General features: G+C 39.8%; 1 protein-coding gene across 42 annotated transcripts in view; it reads right to left on the reverse strand.

Annotated features, from left to right (window-relative positions):
• Positions 1-13990, reverse strand: part of MADD (MAP kinase activating death domain) — an 84737-nt gene continuing 70747 nt past the window's right edge. For 29 of the 42 annotated variants that reach the window (XM_072421982.1, XM_072421980.1, XM_072421979.1 and 26 more), the window contains 8 exons: positions 13566-13676; positions 13185-13292; positions 12217-12381; positions 11316-11388; positions 10254-10360; positions 8699-8768; positions 2813-2859; positions 1-799 (listed from right to left, as the gene is read on the reverse strand). In XM_072421982.1, coding sequence (XP_072278083.1) covers positions 692-799; positions 2813-2859; positions 8699-8768; positions 10254-10360; positions 11316-11388; positions 12217-12381; positions 13185-13292; positions 13566-13676 — 789 coding nt within the window. In that variant the 3' untranslated portion in view covers positions 1-691. The remainder of the gene's footprint in view (positions 800-2812; positions 2860-8698; positions 8769-10253; positions 10361-11315; positions 11389-12216; positions 12382-13184; positions 13293-13565; positions 13677-13990) is intronic. The other 13 variants (XM_072421989.1, XM_072421986.1, XM_072421988.1 and 10 more) reach the window with 1 other exon arrangement.

The raw sequence follows: 13990 nt of genomic DNA on the forward strand, positions 1-13990 counted from the left end.
AGCATTTGAATGCCAGTTTATTGCACATTCAGAATCTGTACAGAATTCTATAAATAAGAAAGACTGGGATATTTACATCGTGCTCTCCATGCAGTGTTGGGAAATGGCTGGTATGGGGCATTAAATATCTTAATATTTACACTCTGTACCATGAGGTTCCACACCTGCCTGGGTAATGTGTTAACCATTTTTTTGTATTTTGTTTTTTTTTGCTAGAATCCCACAATGGCTTTTTGTAGTGTATTTCTGTCCTAGCCCATGGGGAGAACTCTGAAGCCATACTCTGCTTGAACATCAAACACAGCACTCAGAGTGGGTAATAGAATGCAAGCTTTTGCAGCTCACAAATCCGGAGCGGCCCTGTACTAACGGCCGGCGACTGTTACACACAAGAAAACGCAGGCCGTGAATGGGTGCAACAATGCCATTGTCTTGGAAGAGCTGTTTTGTTTTAACTACACAGAGGCCAGAAACACACAAACACACAACACTAAAGCCGAGGGGATCTGTAAAATGCAGTCACCACACAAAGTGAAGTCACTACAGGGAAAACCTGTGCGGCCTCCGCATACAGGAGGAATGTTACAGAAGAACGCCAATGGAATAGCTGTCAGCGGAGCCAGCAATCAGGGAAAGGGCATAGCGCATATTCAGTGTGTGGTCACAGGTTGGTTTTTTGGGGTGAGGGGGGTCAGCTGGACACAGGCCGGGGGGGTTTGCTCTTCATTTCCGCTTCTTTCCCTCGGACGGCAGCCACGTAGGAGAAGAGACACAAAACAGAGTAGCAGATCTCGTGGGCCTGGCAAGAGATGAAAGAAAAAGAGAGCACATTTTTATTTCAGACTGACAGGCAAGATTAAGGCAGGACACCCCACTAGGTAGCAGCAGCAATAAATTGACGATAGCACCAACCTCTTTATAAAGGGCCGGAGCTTTCATATTGACTAGCAACCGTTTCATTTAACCTGACGTCCACAATCTAAAAAGAGATCTGTTGTGTCTTACGGCGCAGTGATGACACCTAGTTAGACTACATAATAGCTGTCACCACTTACTTCAGCTGGGTGAAGAAGCACTTAGGATGGAGCTATTTTCAAGCATGCCCATAAATCTATTCCAAGGCTTCATTTACCCACTTGCTGTAATTGGTAACCCAAGCTGACATTACCAGTGTCATTTTCCCATAATGGACCCACCATATGGGGTAGCTGAAGTAATTCTACTGTTCATTTTACACATGAAAATGATTAATGATGTTAAATAAAGGTATGGTTTTGATTTATATTTGTGCAATCTATACTCACTGGCTTTAAAATTCCCATTTGCAGAGGTAATTCCTCAGGATTTGTGTTTCAGTTCAAGTACTAAGGGATGTGGCCTTGTCCTAATAGGTTGGTCAAACTTTAAAAGTATTGTTCATACCCAGTTTTTGACAGATTGGGGAAAGCATAGATCCCTGTCAGGTTTTTATTGTTGCTTATGTCCTTATCAGTTTTTCTAACTGATGGAGAATGGACAATACCAAAACAAAACCATTACCTTGTCATGTCTATTGACTTAAGAGTTGTTTTTTAATAATTACAATCTACCAATAAAATTTCTCAGCTCTACCCCTGCCTACAGCGTCTATTTTGTTCCTGATGCATTTTTCCAGGTGTAAAGAACATGTGAAATGAGAATACCGTAGCAAGAAACACTTGTTTAAAATATCTGCAGCAGGTAAAGAAAGCCTGGGGATACCTGGGGGTTCTGACCAGGAGAAATATGTAACTTAACTTGTTTGGCTTCACCCACTGAAAATATACCAATTTTGGGAGCACTGATTCCTAAAATATGAAGTAATTTGGTCTCTGATGAGGTATATGTTTAAAACAAAGCTCACAAACTGTCTATTGACTTCCTAAAATTGGAACGGAAACCAACCCTGGATTTTTCTTATTTACTACACACACTAGCTGAACACAGGATTTTGCTGCCTGCTTCTAACCTTGAAGAACTGGTCAAAATGTTGATCTACTGGGATATGGAGACAGAAATTCATCAGCCCCCAGGAGCTCCTTACTCTTCAAATATCTGCAATATCAACACAGCCAATATTTTCTTTTGATGCAGAACTATTACCCAGCCAGGAAAGTCAGAATTTCTCATCTCCATATTTGCTTCAGGTAACTGCTTAAAGTACTGATGTCAAAAGATCTGCAGAAATGCCCAGCAATAAGGAGAGGCAACCTACATCCTTATTTTAACTCCTTTCCAATCTGTTCCTATTTTGTTTAAGAGTAGAAAAGGGTGAAATCCACTGTCCAATGTTTACTGATTTGATCAGCGGACATTTTCATTGCAGAATGACATGTTAAATATCTTAAAATATCAAGTTCCCTAAGCAGCTACAGCAGCAAGGGTGACAATCCTGTAGTAATTTTGTTTACAAAAGCAAAATTGATGTCACCCTATTAATTGTAGTTCCTATTAAATAGTTTACCTGGGAGGATCGGGAGGTCCAGAGAGAATAGTCTAACTGGTATGTAAAGCCTATATCACATATGAATATATATACTTTAATCATAGTTCACCTTTTTGGAGATTAAAGAGAAATCTAAAGCTCTGTGGAGCCACTGAGAAGTGTATTACAGTTGTATGCATTGATAGAACACTCCAAATATCATATAGAGGATATCAGAGATTCCATACCACATGCTGTCACATGTCACAAATCAATCACTCGATAGATCCCCAGTACTCCATGTACTCATTCAGTTTACTATTCATACAATTATTCCAGCAGTCAGATACCAACGTTATAGCTACTTACCATAGGCGTCTTGTACCGGTGGCTCACCACTTCTTTAGTTTCAGGAACTAGAACCGGATCCAAGAAACAAAACAGAGAGTTCAAAAACACAGAGAGAAGACACAAGACCAAAGGGAGAGAGAACACCCAGCCAAGGGCCTACAGAGAACACCCAGGGGGACGAATGGTCACAGACAGAATGATACAGGGGAGTTAGGACCACAGGGTCACAATGTTAGCAGTAAATCAAGTAGCACAATGACACCCAGGGAAGCAAGGTCAGTAGAAATAATTAAGCAGTAGTGGTTATGTTTCGAAGAGAAGAGCCTACAAAAGCTTGTGCAAATGTCAGGTAGCTAGCTGGCGAGTTGGTTTACAATAGTTACCAAGAATAATGTTGTTAAGTCCTTGTGAAGGGCTCTAGCAACATTTTCCATTTCTGATTTCAAGGCCCTGTCCTAGCAGAGAGAGCCTCTTTCTACCTGAATAAAATATCAGATCTAATGAGAAAAAATGAGAGCCCATCATAATATTGACTGGGTAGAACCTGGAGCTCAGAGATTTCACCAATGGAGTTCTTTAAAGATATAAGCAGCTAATGGGTGATTCAATCCTCAAACATAATCAAATCAGCAATATGATTTTATAGAGGACTAACCTTTAAATATTTAAAATAAAAATAACCCATATTTGGTATACAGAAGAAGCTGCCGTGATAAGGCTTGAATCATTATTCGGCTTATAGAAGCCTTTTTTTTTTTTTTTTTTTTTTTTTTTTTAACCCAAAAGAGACCTTGGAATAACTTTTCAGTCATGTGTTAAATCCACTAAGCAACCCATAGCAACCTTTGGAGGAACCCTGGTTGAGAATTGCTGGCAAAGGATACATAGCAATTAGAAGGACCAGGAATGTTGAAGTACTATTACTGGTTCTTAGTGAATCAATAAGCTGGACATTATGTCAACTCACAAGTTGGCGTTTATGGGTTCAATTTAAATGCCCTAATCAATGGGTCATTTTAACTGTAGTGTGAAAAACAATAAAGATGAGCAAAGTATGGAGGCTAATGTTATGTGTTACTGCACTTTTTCATTAGGTCAACAAAAATAAGACAACCATATAACTTCCTGCAGCAGTAGAGCTCAATGCTGGACCTAAAGGTGTTCCCAACCCTATATGATTCCCTAATATTACATAATGTCGTTAAACGACCACCCAAATTGATATTTCTGTTACTGACAGTGGTTGATTTCATAAGCAACCTGGAACTTCTGGTTACTGGCAACTCCAGAGGAGAAATCTCCCACTATAGTTCTTTGTGTTCCCATCAAACTTGGGTTATTCCCACTCTTTCTCCATAGCATGATAGATATAAAATATCAGACTCCTTTGCAGACAGAGTGCAGAAAGAGTGGAAACCTATGCAAACCTCTTCATCCCCATCATTGTCAAAGTCATTAAAAAAAACCCATGGGAAGCTAAAAACTTAAGAATTTATTAACGGCTATTTTATCATATAAGTTGGTGGATTGATACTTAAGACTCAATATATATTTATATGGAAAAGATACAGGAGGTCCTGAGATCCACAGCTGAGCACCAACTAAAGCAATCTAGACTAAAAAGACTATGGTGTTAGTCTGTTAGAATTCTAGGTTCCAGAACCAAACATTATTAGTCAACCTGTACTCTGTTTTACAACTTCAGGTGTATTTACACACACTTTTAAAATTGGATTACCTATGACTTTTTGGTCAAAAGCACAAACAGAAAACACGTTAAAGCTCACAGTGGGGATAAGGACAGTAATAACAAACCTGATAGGGTTTCATTTTTCTCCTATATTCAAAATAGATTTTAGCTTTACATATACTTTAAAATTGATATATTGCCTAAGGGCAGTAATAGCAGCAATACACAAGTTGGGTTTTGTCAGCTCAGTTATTAAATTGATTTATAATTGATGATTGATACAAGTCAATCGATCAATCTACCACACAACAGCAATTATTATACATTTTTAATGTCTTTTTATGGTTGATTCAGTAACACAGTCTGGACTATTCAAACAGGGAAACTGGCCTGTGTATGGGCAGCCTAATGGAAGCCACCTTACTAAGGTGCCTGCTTTTTACCTTGTCTGCCAGGAAAACCTCTTCCGTTCTTCTGACTTTGTTACTGACTTTCTGTGACTTTAGGCCTAAGGCTACATACACATGTGCAATAAATGTCATTGGAAAGGATCTTTCGCAATCCTTTTCAATGACAAACAACTGCACAATGCATGAATGAGCGATGTACATACAGCACCATTCTGCTCTATGGAGAGAGAAGAGGAAGAATGACGGAGCGGCACTCAGTTATCCTCTCTCCCCTTCACTTAAATTACGATCATTCATCGTCCGTGGATCCGCCAGGGCTGTCATTCAGGCGACCAGCACTGTACACATGCCAGATTCTTGTCCGATATCAGCCCTGAGGGGATTATCGGATGAGAATCATCTGGCATGTGTACGTAGCCTAAGCCCTGCTTACTGCTATTTCACTGTCTGATGAAACAGCCCTTACCAGTCAATAGCCATAGCAACAGGTGAAATCAGGTTCAGGATCAAAAAGAAACCAGATCCCAGAGGGGCACAAAGACTATTTTTGCCTAATAAAGGTACAATTGAAAATTCAGTGACATTAACCATTAGGAATAACTTATAACTGGTTATAAAAAGAGTACAGGTTAACTTTAACAGAAGTCATCAGATCAGTCGCTGCTACAGCAAAAGCAAGATACAGATGCAGGGGGAGGCACAGAAGTTGTTGGATAGACAGACAGGGGGTCAGTCAACAATCACACACAATGCAAAATGTACAGACAATACAGACTTTATCAAAACACATTGTAGGTAAACTTCTGATTGAAGATGTTTTTAGTATAACCTTGGGGCACACACCTCAGCATTGTCAGCATGAATACTTTTAGGTGATATATTCAATGCCACATAAAAGTGCTATGTGTCTTGAAAGCATAAGGAGTCTTTACTATTAAAAGTAGGGATCATCTAGTTAACCTATAGACCTAACTAACTTCATCTTTTAAATAGTTCAAAACCTCCACTTTTTAACTAGTTGAAGAGAACCGGTCACTTTTGCCCCAACCTTTATAGGTATACAGTGCCTAGTGGGTTGTCAACTGACCCCCTGCCTGGAAGATAGGTTGATATCCTTTCTTGTCCCATATGTTTAATAAAAGATGGTCGTACATATTAAAAAGTGATATTAAACAGGATCTGCAAATGCAATCAATAAGCAAGTCTTGCTCATCTAGGTCTCATTTGCAGGGAGTAACCACGGATATTTACAGCCTCCCTGCTTGATAGGTGAACAGGCAGTACACTGCACCCCAGTACACATGGGGCGAGATGTATTAAATCTTTCCTAGGCTGGATACACTTTCAGCAATGAAGCTGGTTGATCCAGCAAACCAGTAATGGATCAGGTAACAAATAGCAAATGACTTTTAGGAAATCCATTTGAGGTTTGCTGGATCACCCAGATTTACTGATGAAAGTGTATTCTCTCCAGTCTTGGAGACTTTTATTAAATTAGGCCCATTGTTTTTGGTCACTTAAGCAGTAAGAATTCCATTTGCTGTGGGGAATAGGTTTTATGCTATCCCTCACACTAAAAAGGTAGCCTCTCCTTAATGTTGATTCTTGAGAGTTGTGGATGTTCAGCTTGCCTATTAGAACTCACTTGTTTGCTTGTGCTATATGTATGCTCTGACTCTGGTATTTACCTACAAAGAAAAACCATATGTGTTTTGGCAATGGAGGTTGGGTGAGGGAGAGAAATGAGGTAGGACACCAATACCTAACAGGTTTCTGTGCAAGTATTCTAATACATCAGTGTGGTAGTCCTGGTAATTTGGAGTTTGAAAGCAAATTGTATAGGCTACAATTCCACCTAAAAGTTTGGTCATCTACAAGCACTGTACGTTTTTTTTGTTTCTGCGGTGTCTTTTGAGCTGTGGAATCGAGATACTGCATCATGCAAATATCATACTGTGTGGTAACCAGGGTCCCTGAATGTATATATTGCTTCAGTGTGAACATTTTGCGTAGTCTGAAGCAACTGGATTTTTACTCAGGGCTGGAGCATGGGGTACGCAGAAGAGGGCACTCCTTGATCACTGCAGAAATGGGTGCAAAAGGGCACTTGCAACCGATGCTGCTAAAGTAGTTCACAGCCCATGTGGAAAAGAACAATTTGGCCTTTCCATAAAGACTTTTTAGCAGAACTGCTTTAATTTTTATAGTAAAGGAAAAAATATAAATGGTTGCTCCGCTATAATAAAAAGGCTGCACGTGAAGTTGTTTATTTTAAGGGATCATCTCATAAACCTAACAAAATCTAAACTGAGCACACACTGAAAAAAATATATAAGCAGTAGATTCACAGATACAGACAACTGAAATAACATGCAAAGTTTCACCTACCCTGTGCATGATGGGTTGGGGTAATCCTCCCCCTATGCTTGCTGAACCGGCCTTAATGGTTAATGGGGCTGTCTATTGCAATAAGTAGCCTACAGGAAGCTTGACAAGAAATGTCAATCTTTGCCTAAGGACTTCTGCAAGCTATATATCTGGATCTAAAGGTTGTTTTTGCAACTTGTACGAACTTAAGGAACCTCTGAAGTTGGTTATTATGAACTCATGAATTTCTCAGGTTTGTGACTAATTTTTATCCCAAGCAACACTACCACTAAATTTTTACATTTGAAAAAAAATATATATTAAAACCTAACCTTTATGTGAAGTGTATATAGAACACAGGTCTCACAATCTTTTTAACCTATACCTGAATTAATATCTGGATAATGGCACCCCTCTTGCATATGGTGTGTGCATGTGTGTGTGAAACAGTCCCAAGTAAGAATATTTTTGAATGGGGACTCATTAATGGATTTTCTTCCTTCAGATGACTTTAAGCTACGGGCTTCCATCTATTCTCCTGCAACATTTATAAAAATATATTGCTTTTTTTCTTACCTATTTATGATTTTAAATCTGATTTAAAAAAGATCCATTATTAGGCCTGATTTATAAAACCATTCTGGTCAAGGGCCTGTCCTAGCATTAAATACAAGGAACAACCATTTACTAAAGGTAGCTTTTCCATTCAAGGAAACTTCTGTGGACAGAATATGGCAGAAATTGTGGATGATTTTTTTTTAGCTATTAGTAAGTCCGTGACCCAGAACAAGCATGTGGGCAGTTAAGCTGAATCTACTGCTCCTAATTAGTAAATTGTACCTTAAAGCAAGGGTGACACTGACCTTCAAAGAAGCTTGTAAAATTTTTAGTTTTAAAAGCTGCCCTTTAAGAGAAAAATCAAAGTGCTTTTTGACAACTGTATTATTTTTTTTTAAAACATAAAGCAATATTTTTGAAAAATTGGATTGATTCTGCAATACAGCTTTTAAAAGGAATATATGTGGCCCATTGAGACCTAAAATATGGCTTGAGATGTAGGGATCTTCCTTAGCTGTGTATGGGTACTGAAGAAAAAGTCAACTGTCAACTTTCAGCATAATAGTAAAACAGCTCAGTAGTAGTTGTGAAGTCATCTGAAGATAAAAAAAGCCAATTTTGTAAGTCTACCTATTCTGTGTAACTAAAGACACTTAGCTGACGTAGCATATTACCTGATCTGGAGAAGGAAGGTTTTCAGAGCTGCTACAGGCAGATAGAGCAGAATTTACAGCAGTAACTCAGATACCCTTACAAATCTTTGCATGTCACCCTGCAAACTACTAAATCTCCCTTTCCTCAAAAGCTCTTGGGGGTAACCCTCTTTTCTGAGTTACTGCCATGGCAATACAGACCCAGCAGCACAATGACGGTATTTACCAAATTCCTCCAAGACAAAGACGCCCCGTACAGTGTTACACTTTTTAATGTGATTCAGCTGTATGAAAACCTGGAGGAGAGAGGGGACAGAAAAATGGGGAGGAAAAGGTACAGAGAAGGAAGAGGGTTGAATGAAGGTGCAACGGAGGCAAAACAAAGGGGTGAACGTGAGAGAGAAAGGATGGACAAAACAGATAATGAAGGAGGGAAGAGGAGACAAGATAGGGAATCAGGAGAGAGATTTTGAGGGAAAGGGAGAGAGACAGAAGGCACTGGTTAATTTTTCATATCCAGGATTTCCACTGGTGTTCACAACATTTCTGAAACAGACTGATGTGTGAAAAGGGGGAAAAAAACAGCTTTGGAGTAATGGGAAGACGTACCCTAACACAGCAAAATATCAGGAGGTAAACCATAACTAAAGCCGGGGGGGAGAAAAGTGTTGGAGGTCAGACGGAGGGGAAGGGGGGGGATAGCACAGACAGCTCAAAAACTAACGGGAGGGTAAAGAGCAGCGAGAAGCAAAGATGGCGGCAGAGTGAGTACCTTCCGCTCCTTGCAGGAGGAGTGAGCGTGGGAGAGAAATGAGACTGTTAGTGACACAGTGAGACCACACCTCCCCTCACTTTCTAAAACCCCAGCAACACACAGCCCAGACCAAGACATCAACACGGGGAGGCCAGGAAAAAGCAGCCCCGTTATCAAATCCATCCCTGCTCCTCACCCAGCACGGAGCGCAGGCCTTGCTCAGGCTGCATTGATGGGGAAAATCAATGACTATTGTGTTGACTTGCAGTGTCAGCGTACGCCTATTTTTTTAAGCTCAGGTTTCATTTTTTCTTGAATTTTTTGAAGCCAGTGGATGTATTGTAGACCTCTAACACTGATATCTTCCTTCGGTCCCCTCCTTTCCTCCGGATCGATCTACTATGAGATGAAGAGCCAAATGATCCCTAAAATGACCTGTGGAGCCCTGGGTGACCTTGTGATGACTTGAAGGCCACCAAGGTGACCTGGAGGATTACATTCTGCCCCTGGGTGACCTGTGGATGAGCTGTGTATGGAGGGTCAGCACTGGGAGAGGTCAGCCCGAGCCAGGGAGGGGTTACAAAGAGACAGCATCAGACACCACCCACCCCCGGCAGGCAGAGGGCAGCATGGAGCAGAGACAGCGAGAAACGGCACATGTGTCACACAGCTACAGCAAGCAGAGAAAACACAGACTGAGAGACAGAGGGGAGCTAAGATATAGGGGTACCCGGCACACTGCAACTTGCACACTTGTATCCCCCCAACACTTACATGTTGCCCACCCTGGCCCCCGACATGACTACACTGCAAAAAAACACTTTACACACATGTAATGGGTTTATGGGAATAAAACACAACTCATGAAACACAAAGCACATAATGTTACTGGACTCGGACGGACACACCAGCTACATCATCACCTCCATATCACCATAAAGAGTGCTGGAGTCCTCCCTCATCCCAATGTACTAACACACTGCACACCTAAGTCATACTCCCTACCACATTCACACTCCCCTCATACCTGACTGTGCATGAATTTCAGATTAATCCCTTCCAAGGTCACCTGAAGAAGACCCCCTTCCCCAGTCTTCATGTCTTGAACAGGGAACTCACCACCAAGCTCTGGGCCTGCAAAGAAAATTTGACAGGAGGCTTGAGATCAACCATATTTTCACATGACCTGTGCTGTGATGACCAGGTACGATACCAATATTTTACCCTTTTCCTTGTGCAATCTGTATATAATTGTTTCCTTACATGATGTAATGTGATATAAGCTTAAAGACACCTCCTTTGTGGCTCTCATTCCTAATTGAAATTTTGGGTTCCCACTGACCACTAAGACACAAAAGCAGCTAAGACATATTGATCTCACACAGGCTGGAGGTTTCAATGATCACACTGCTAACTTCAGGTTTTAGTGTGATCAAAAGAGACATCTGTGTGATATCATTTGTGCTTTATGTGAGAGCGCTAAACATTTGCAAGTACCGGTTCCTTAATCCGTTTATAAACTGAGATGTTTAAAATTTAGCTAAATTTACTCCACAATGTTAGAGCTTAGACTCCAGCAAGTTAGACAAAAAGAGAGCCTTTCTCAGCCTTTTCACCTCAGTGCAACAAACACTGAAACCAAACTAAAACAAAACTCATTGGGGTCAATGACAAAATGCCCAATATAGTCGTGGTAAGAAGGAAAATTGCTGGTATATAGGTGGTTTAAATGCCACTCTTTATAGAGAGCTAAAAAGACAATCGATGTCACGCTGCTGGCTCTGACAAGTGGAACTGGTCCTGACACCATCATATAGCTGAATCATCCAGAGTTCATGGAAACCCCAGTAACCTCTGATGAGACCCTGGTTGTGGAGGCTAAAATAAGGCAAAAATGACAACAGTCTTAAAAAACAGTAAAGGATTAAAAATAAGATCAATATGGCAAACAACACATGCCTCACGATATAGTGAATTGAGCGTTTAATACTTATCCCAGCTTCCAAAGAATAAAACAACCTATTGATACTTCACAAGCAACTGATGATTGTAATTAAGACTGCATTATGGCAGAGAATTAAGAGATCACCTGGTTTAATGCTTTGCTGCCGTGCTGCTGCTCGCTCCATGCTCTCCTTCACACAGTAATACAGCTCCCGACACTGAAAAGGTGAGAGAAAAATTTAGGAAAAAACAAGACTAGTCAAATTTTTCATAAAATTTTTGACCCCAGTTGTTCCATTTGGAACAGGTTTAGGAATATATTACCCTTTTTGATAAAAAGGCATTTTGCACCCAACAGGCTAGGATGCAGTAATAGACATTTAATAAAAACTGAATGTAATACTGTACAGGGGTGATACAAAATACCACAAACAACTACTGCTGGCTGTACAAGTAGCTATGGAGGTCACAGCATGAATTTGTAACAATGCTGGATGCCACCTCCTGGTACCACCAGCCCAGCATTTTTATTAGTTCCTGAATGGCTCACTAAGGTCTCTGGTCAATGGTGGCTGGGAACATTTGATTTCTCATTATATGTCAAAGTGAATTCGTCAGCTTTAAACATACTTCAATTAATAGCTGCCTAGCAAAGCAGACCATGCAAGTACTCTGCATATATCTTTAAATCCATCAAAACATCTTTTATTGAAGACCAACGATTATGGGAGCACAAAAAATTTTTGAAGTCAGCTCAGATTTGTCACCATACATTGTGGCATTCCACAGATTAATATGGATACCTCAGCACCCTTTAGAAGCAGACCACTGAATGGTACAAAAAAGGATAAATGTGACTTCCAGAGAACACAAAGGCTTCTGTGGAGATATTTAAAGATTACACTAAAAAAAGGTTTTACTTATTTGCTGGCCTATTGTTACCTTGGCATACCACAGTACTAATTTTTATTTTAAATTGAATGATTCCTGTTATTTTTAAAGGGGTAAGTGAACCCCTCTATGAGTTCCTCTGTGTCATGGCTCACCTTTTTGGTGAAAAACTTGTTCAGCTGAGTCTCTTGTCCATTTCTTCTCCACAGACAAAGGACTTTTGTTTTGGGGCAGTAGGTCATGTTAATGAGTTTTTCATACCACCAACGTTCATACACAGCTCCAATGTTACTACGTAATACAATACAGTCATCGCAAACCTAGAAGACACAAGGAGAAATTCTAAGGACTATTCTTTACTAATTGCACAAAAAATGCTTTGCTAAGTGATAGTGGAAAATGATTCTTCATTCCCTAAGCCAAGTGGTTGCTATCTGTTCCTCTACACTGACAATGCCTTATGAGCAGCCACACATTACAGCTTCCTGTTATGGGAAAGCAACAATGCAGCACTTCCTTTGAATTCATGGAAATATTGCCATTCTATGTAGCTGCATGCAATAAAATGGGAAAAAAAAACAATGTTGCAGGGGGAATAGCTATTAGAATTGTCACTGTTGATTCAAACGTCTATAGCCTATAAATCAGCACCTGGCCACGCCTAGTCCTGCCCATTTATTTTTAAATTAGCACTTCCTCTTTAGCTAAAACATTCCTACTATGAGCAGCAGCATCTAGGAGGGGGAGCGTGTGACACACAAATAATGGAGGATTTGGCTATAGCCAAGGAAGGTAAAAAAAAAGGTTGTTTTTTATTACTTTATGAGGATTGTGCATCACATGGTAACTGGATTTGGGACTTGTTTAGACTGTTATACAGAAGCCAGTTCTAAATAGGATCAAAACTTTTGCACATATTTTAGTTTCCCACTGTGTTAAATAAACACCATTAAAATTACCATGCTAGCATCTACACCTCAGAAGATGACAAGACTAACAACCCCTCAAATTAATCATTTCATTGGATATGCTATATAAACTGCAGCAGTGTCGGAAAAATTCAGTAAACTGAAAAAAATGGTGCTTTAAGAAGGCCTATTAACTAAATGATTGGTTTACTCACCTCCATAAAAAAAAGGTCTCCACTTGTATCAGTCCCAGCATGCACCACAAAAGTCTGCTTCTTAATGTGACGACTACCACTGGGGCGAACGCTCAGTTCACGGCCATTCTGTGTTTTAATTGACAGATGGTTAGAATGTGATTGTTAAACACTGTTCTACACACTAATAGAAACATTCAAAAAGGAGTTAAGAGAATCTAGTCCTTTACACAGTACGCATAGCACTTTTCAAACTATTTCCTATATTGACAGACTATGAAGACTTTATATGAACATTACAGATTGTTTCTACATATGATGTGCACCAGGGCCCACACTTGCAGCATACATATCCCTAGTCCTTTATTTTTTAAACAAAAAATTTGAATCTGACAGTCTTACCAGATCTGTCACTTGGTCAAGCAGCTCATTAATCTGTTGACTGTGCGTTAGACCTATGTGACACTTCCCCAGCAGACGTCGAACCTTCCTTCGGAGATCTGTCTTGTTTACCTTTAAAAAAAAAAGGGGGGTTTATTACAATTAATTAGTAATAATTCAGTAAGACTTTTTTTTCTGGATCTTTACTACCTAACTTTGGCATATGCAGCATTGTTTAAATACTTATGTGAATAAGGTTTTAAATAAATATATTATTAGACCCTCCTATAAATGCATTCAGCAAATGCCACAGAATCAGGTGCAATACTTTTAAAATCCCATTTTATAACAGAAACTCTCCTATACAGGTAGTATCCGGGTTACATACAAGATAGGGATAGGTAAGTTTGTTCTTAAGTTGAATTTGTATGAAAGTCGGAACAGGT

Source organism: Pyxicephalus adspersus, chromosome 9 (assembly GCF_032062135.1).
Source record: "Pyxicephalus adspersus chromosome 9, UCB_Pads_2.0, whole genome shotgun sequence".
Lineage (NCBI taxonomy): Eukaryota > Metazoa > Chordata > Amphibia > Anura > Pyxicephalidae > Pyxicephalus > Pyxicephalus adspersus.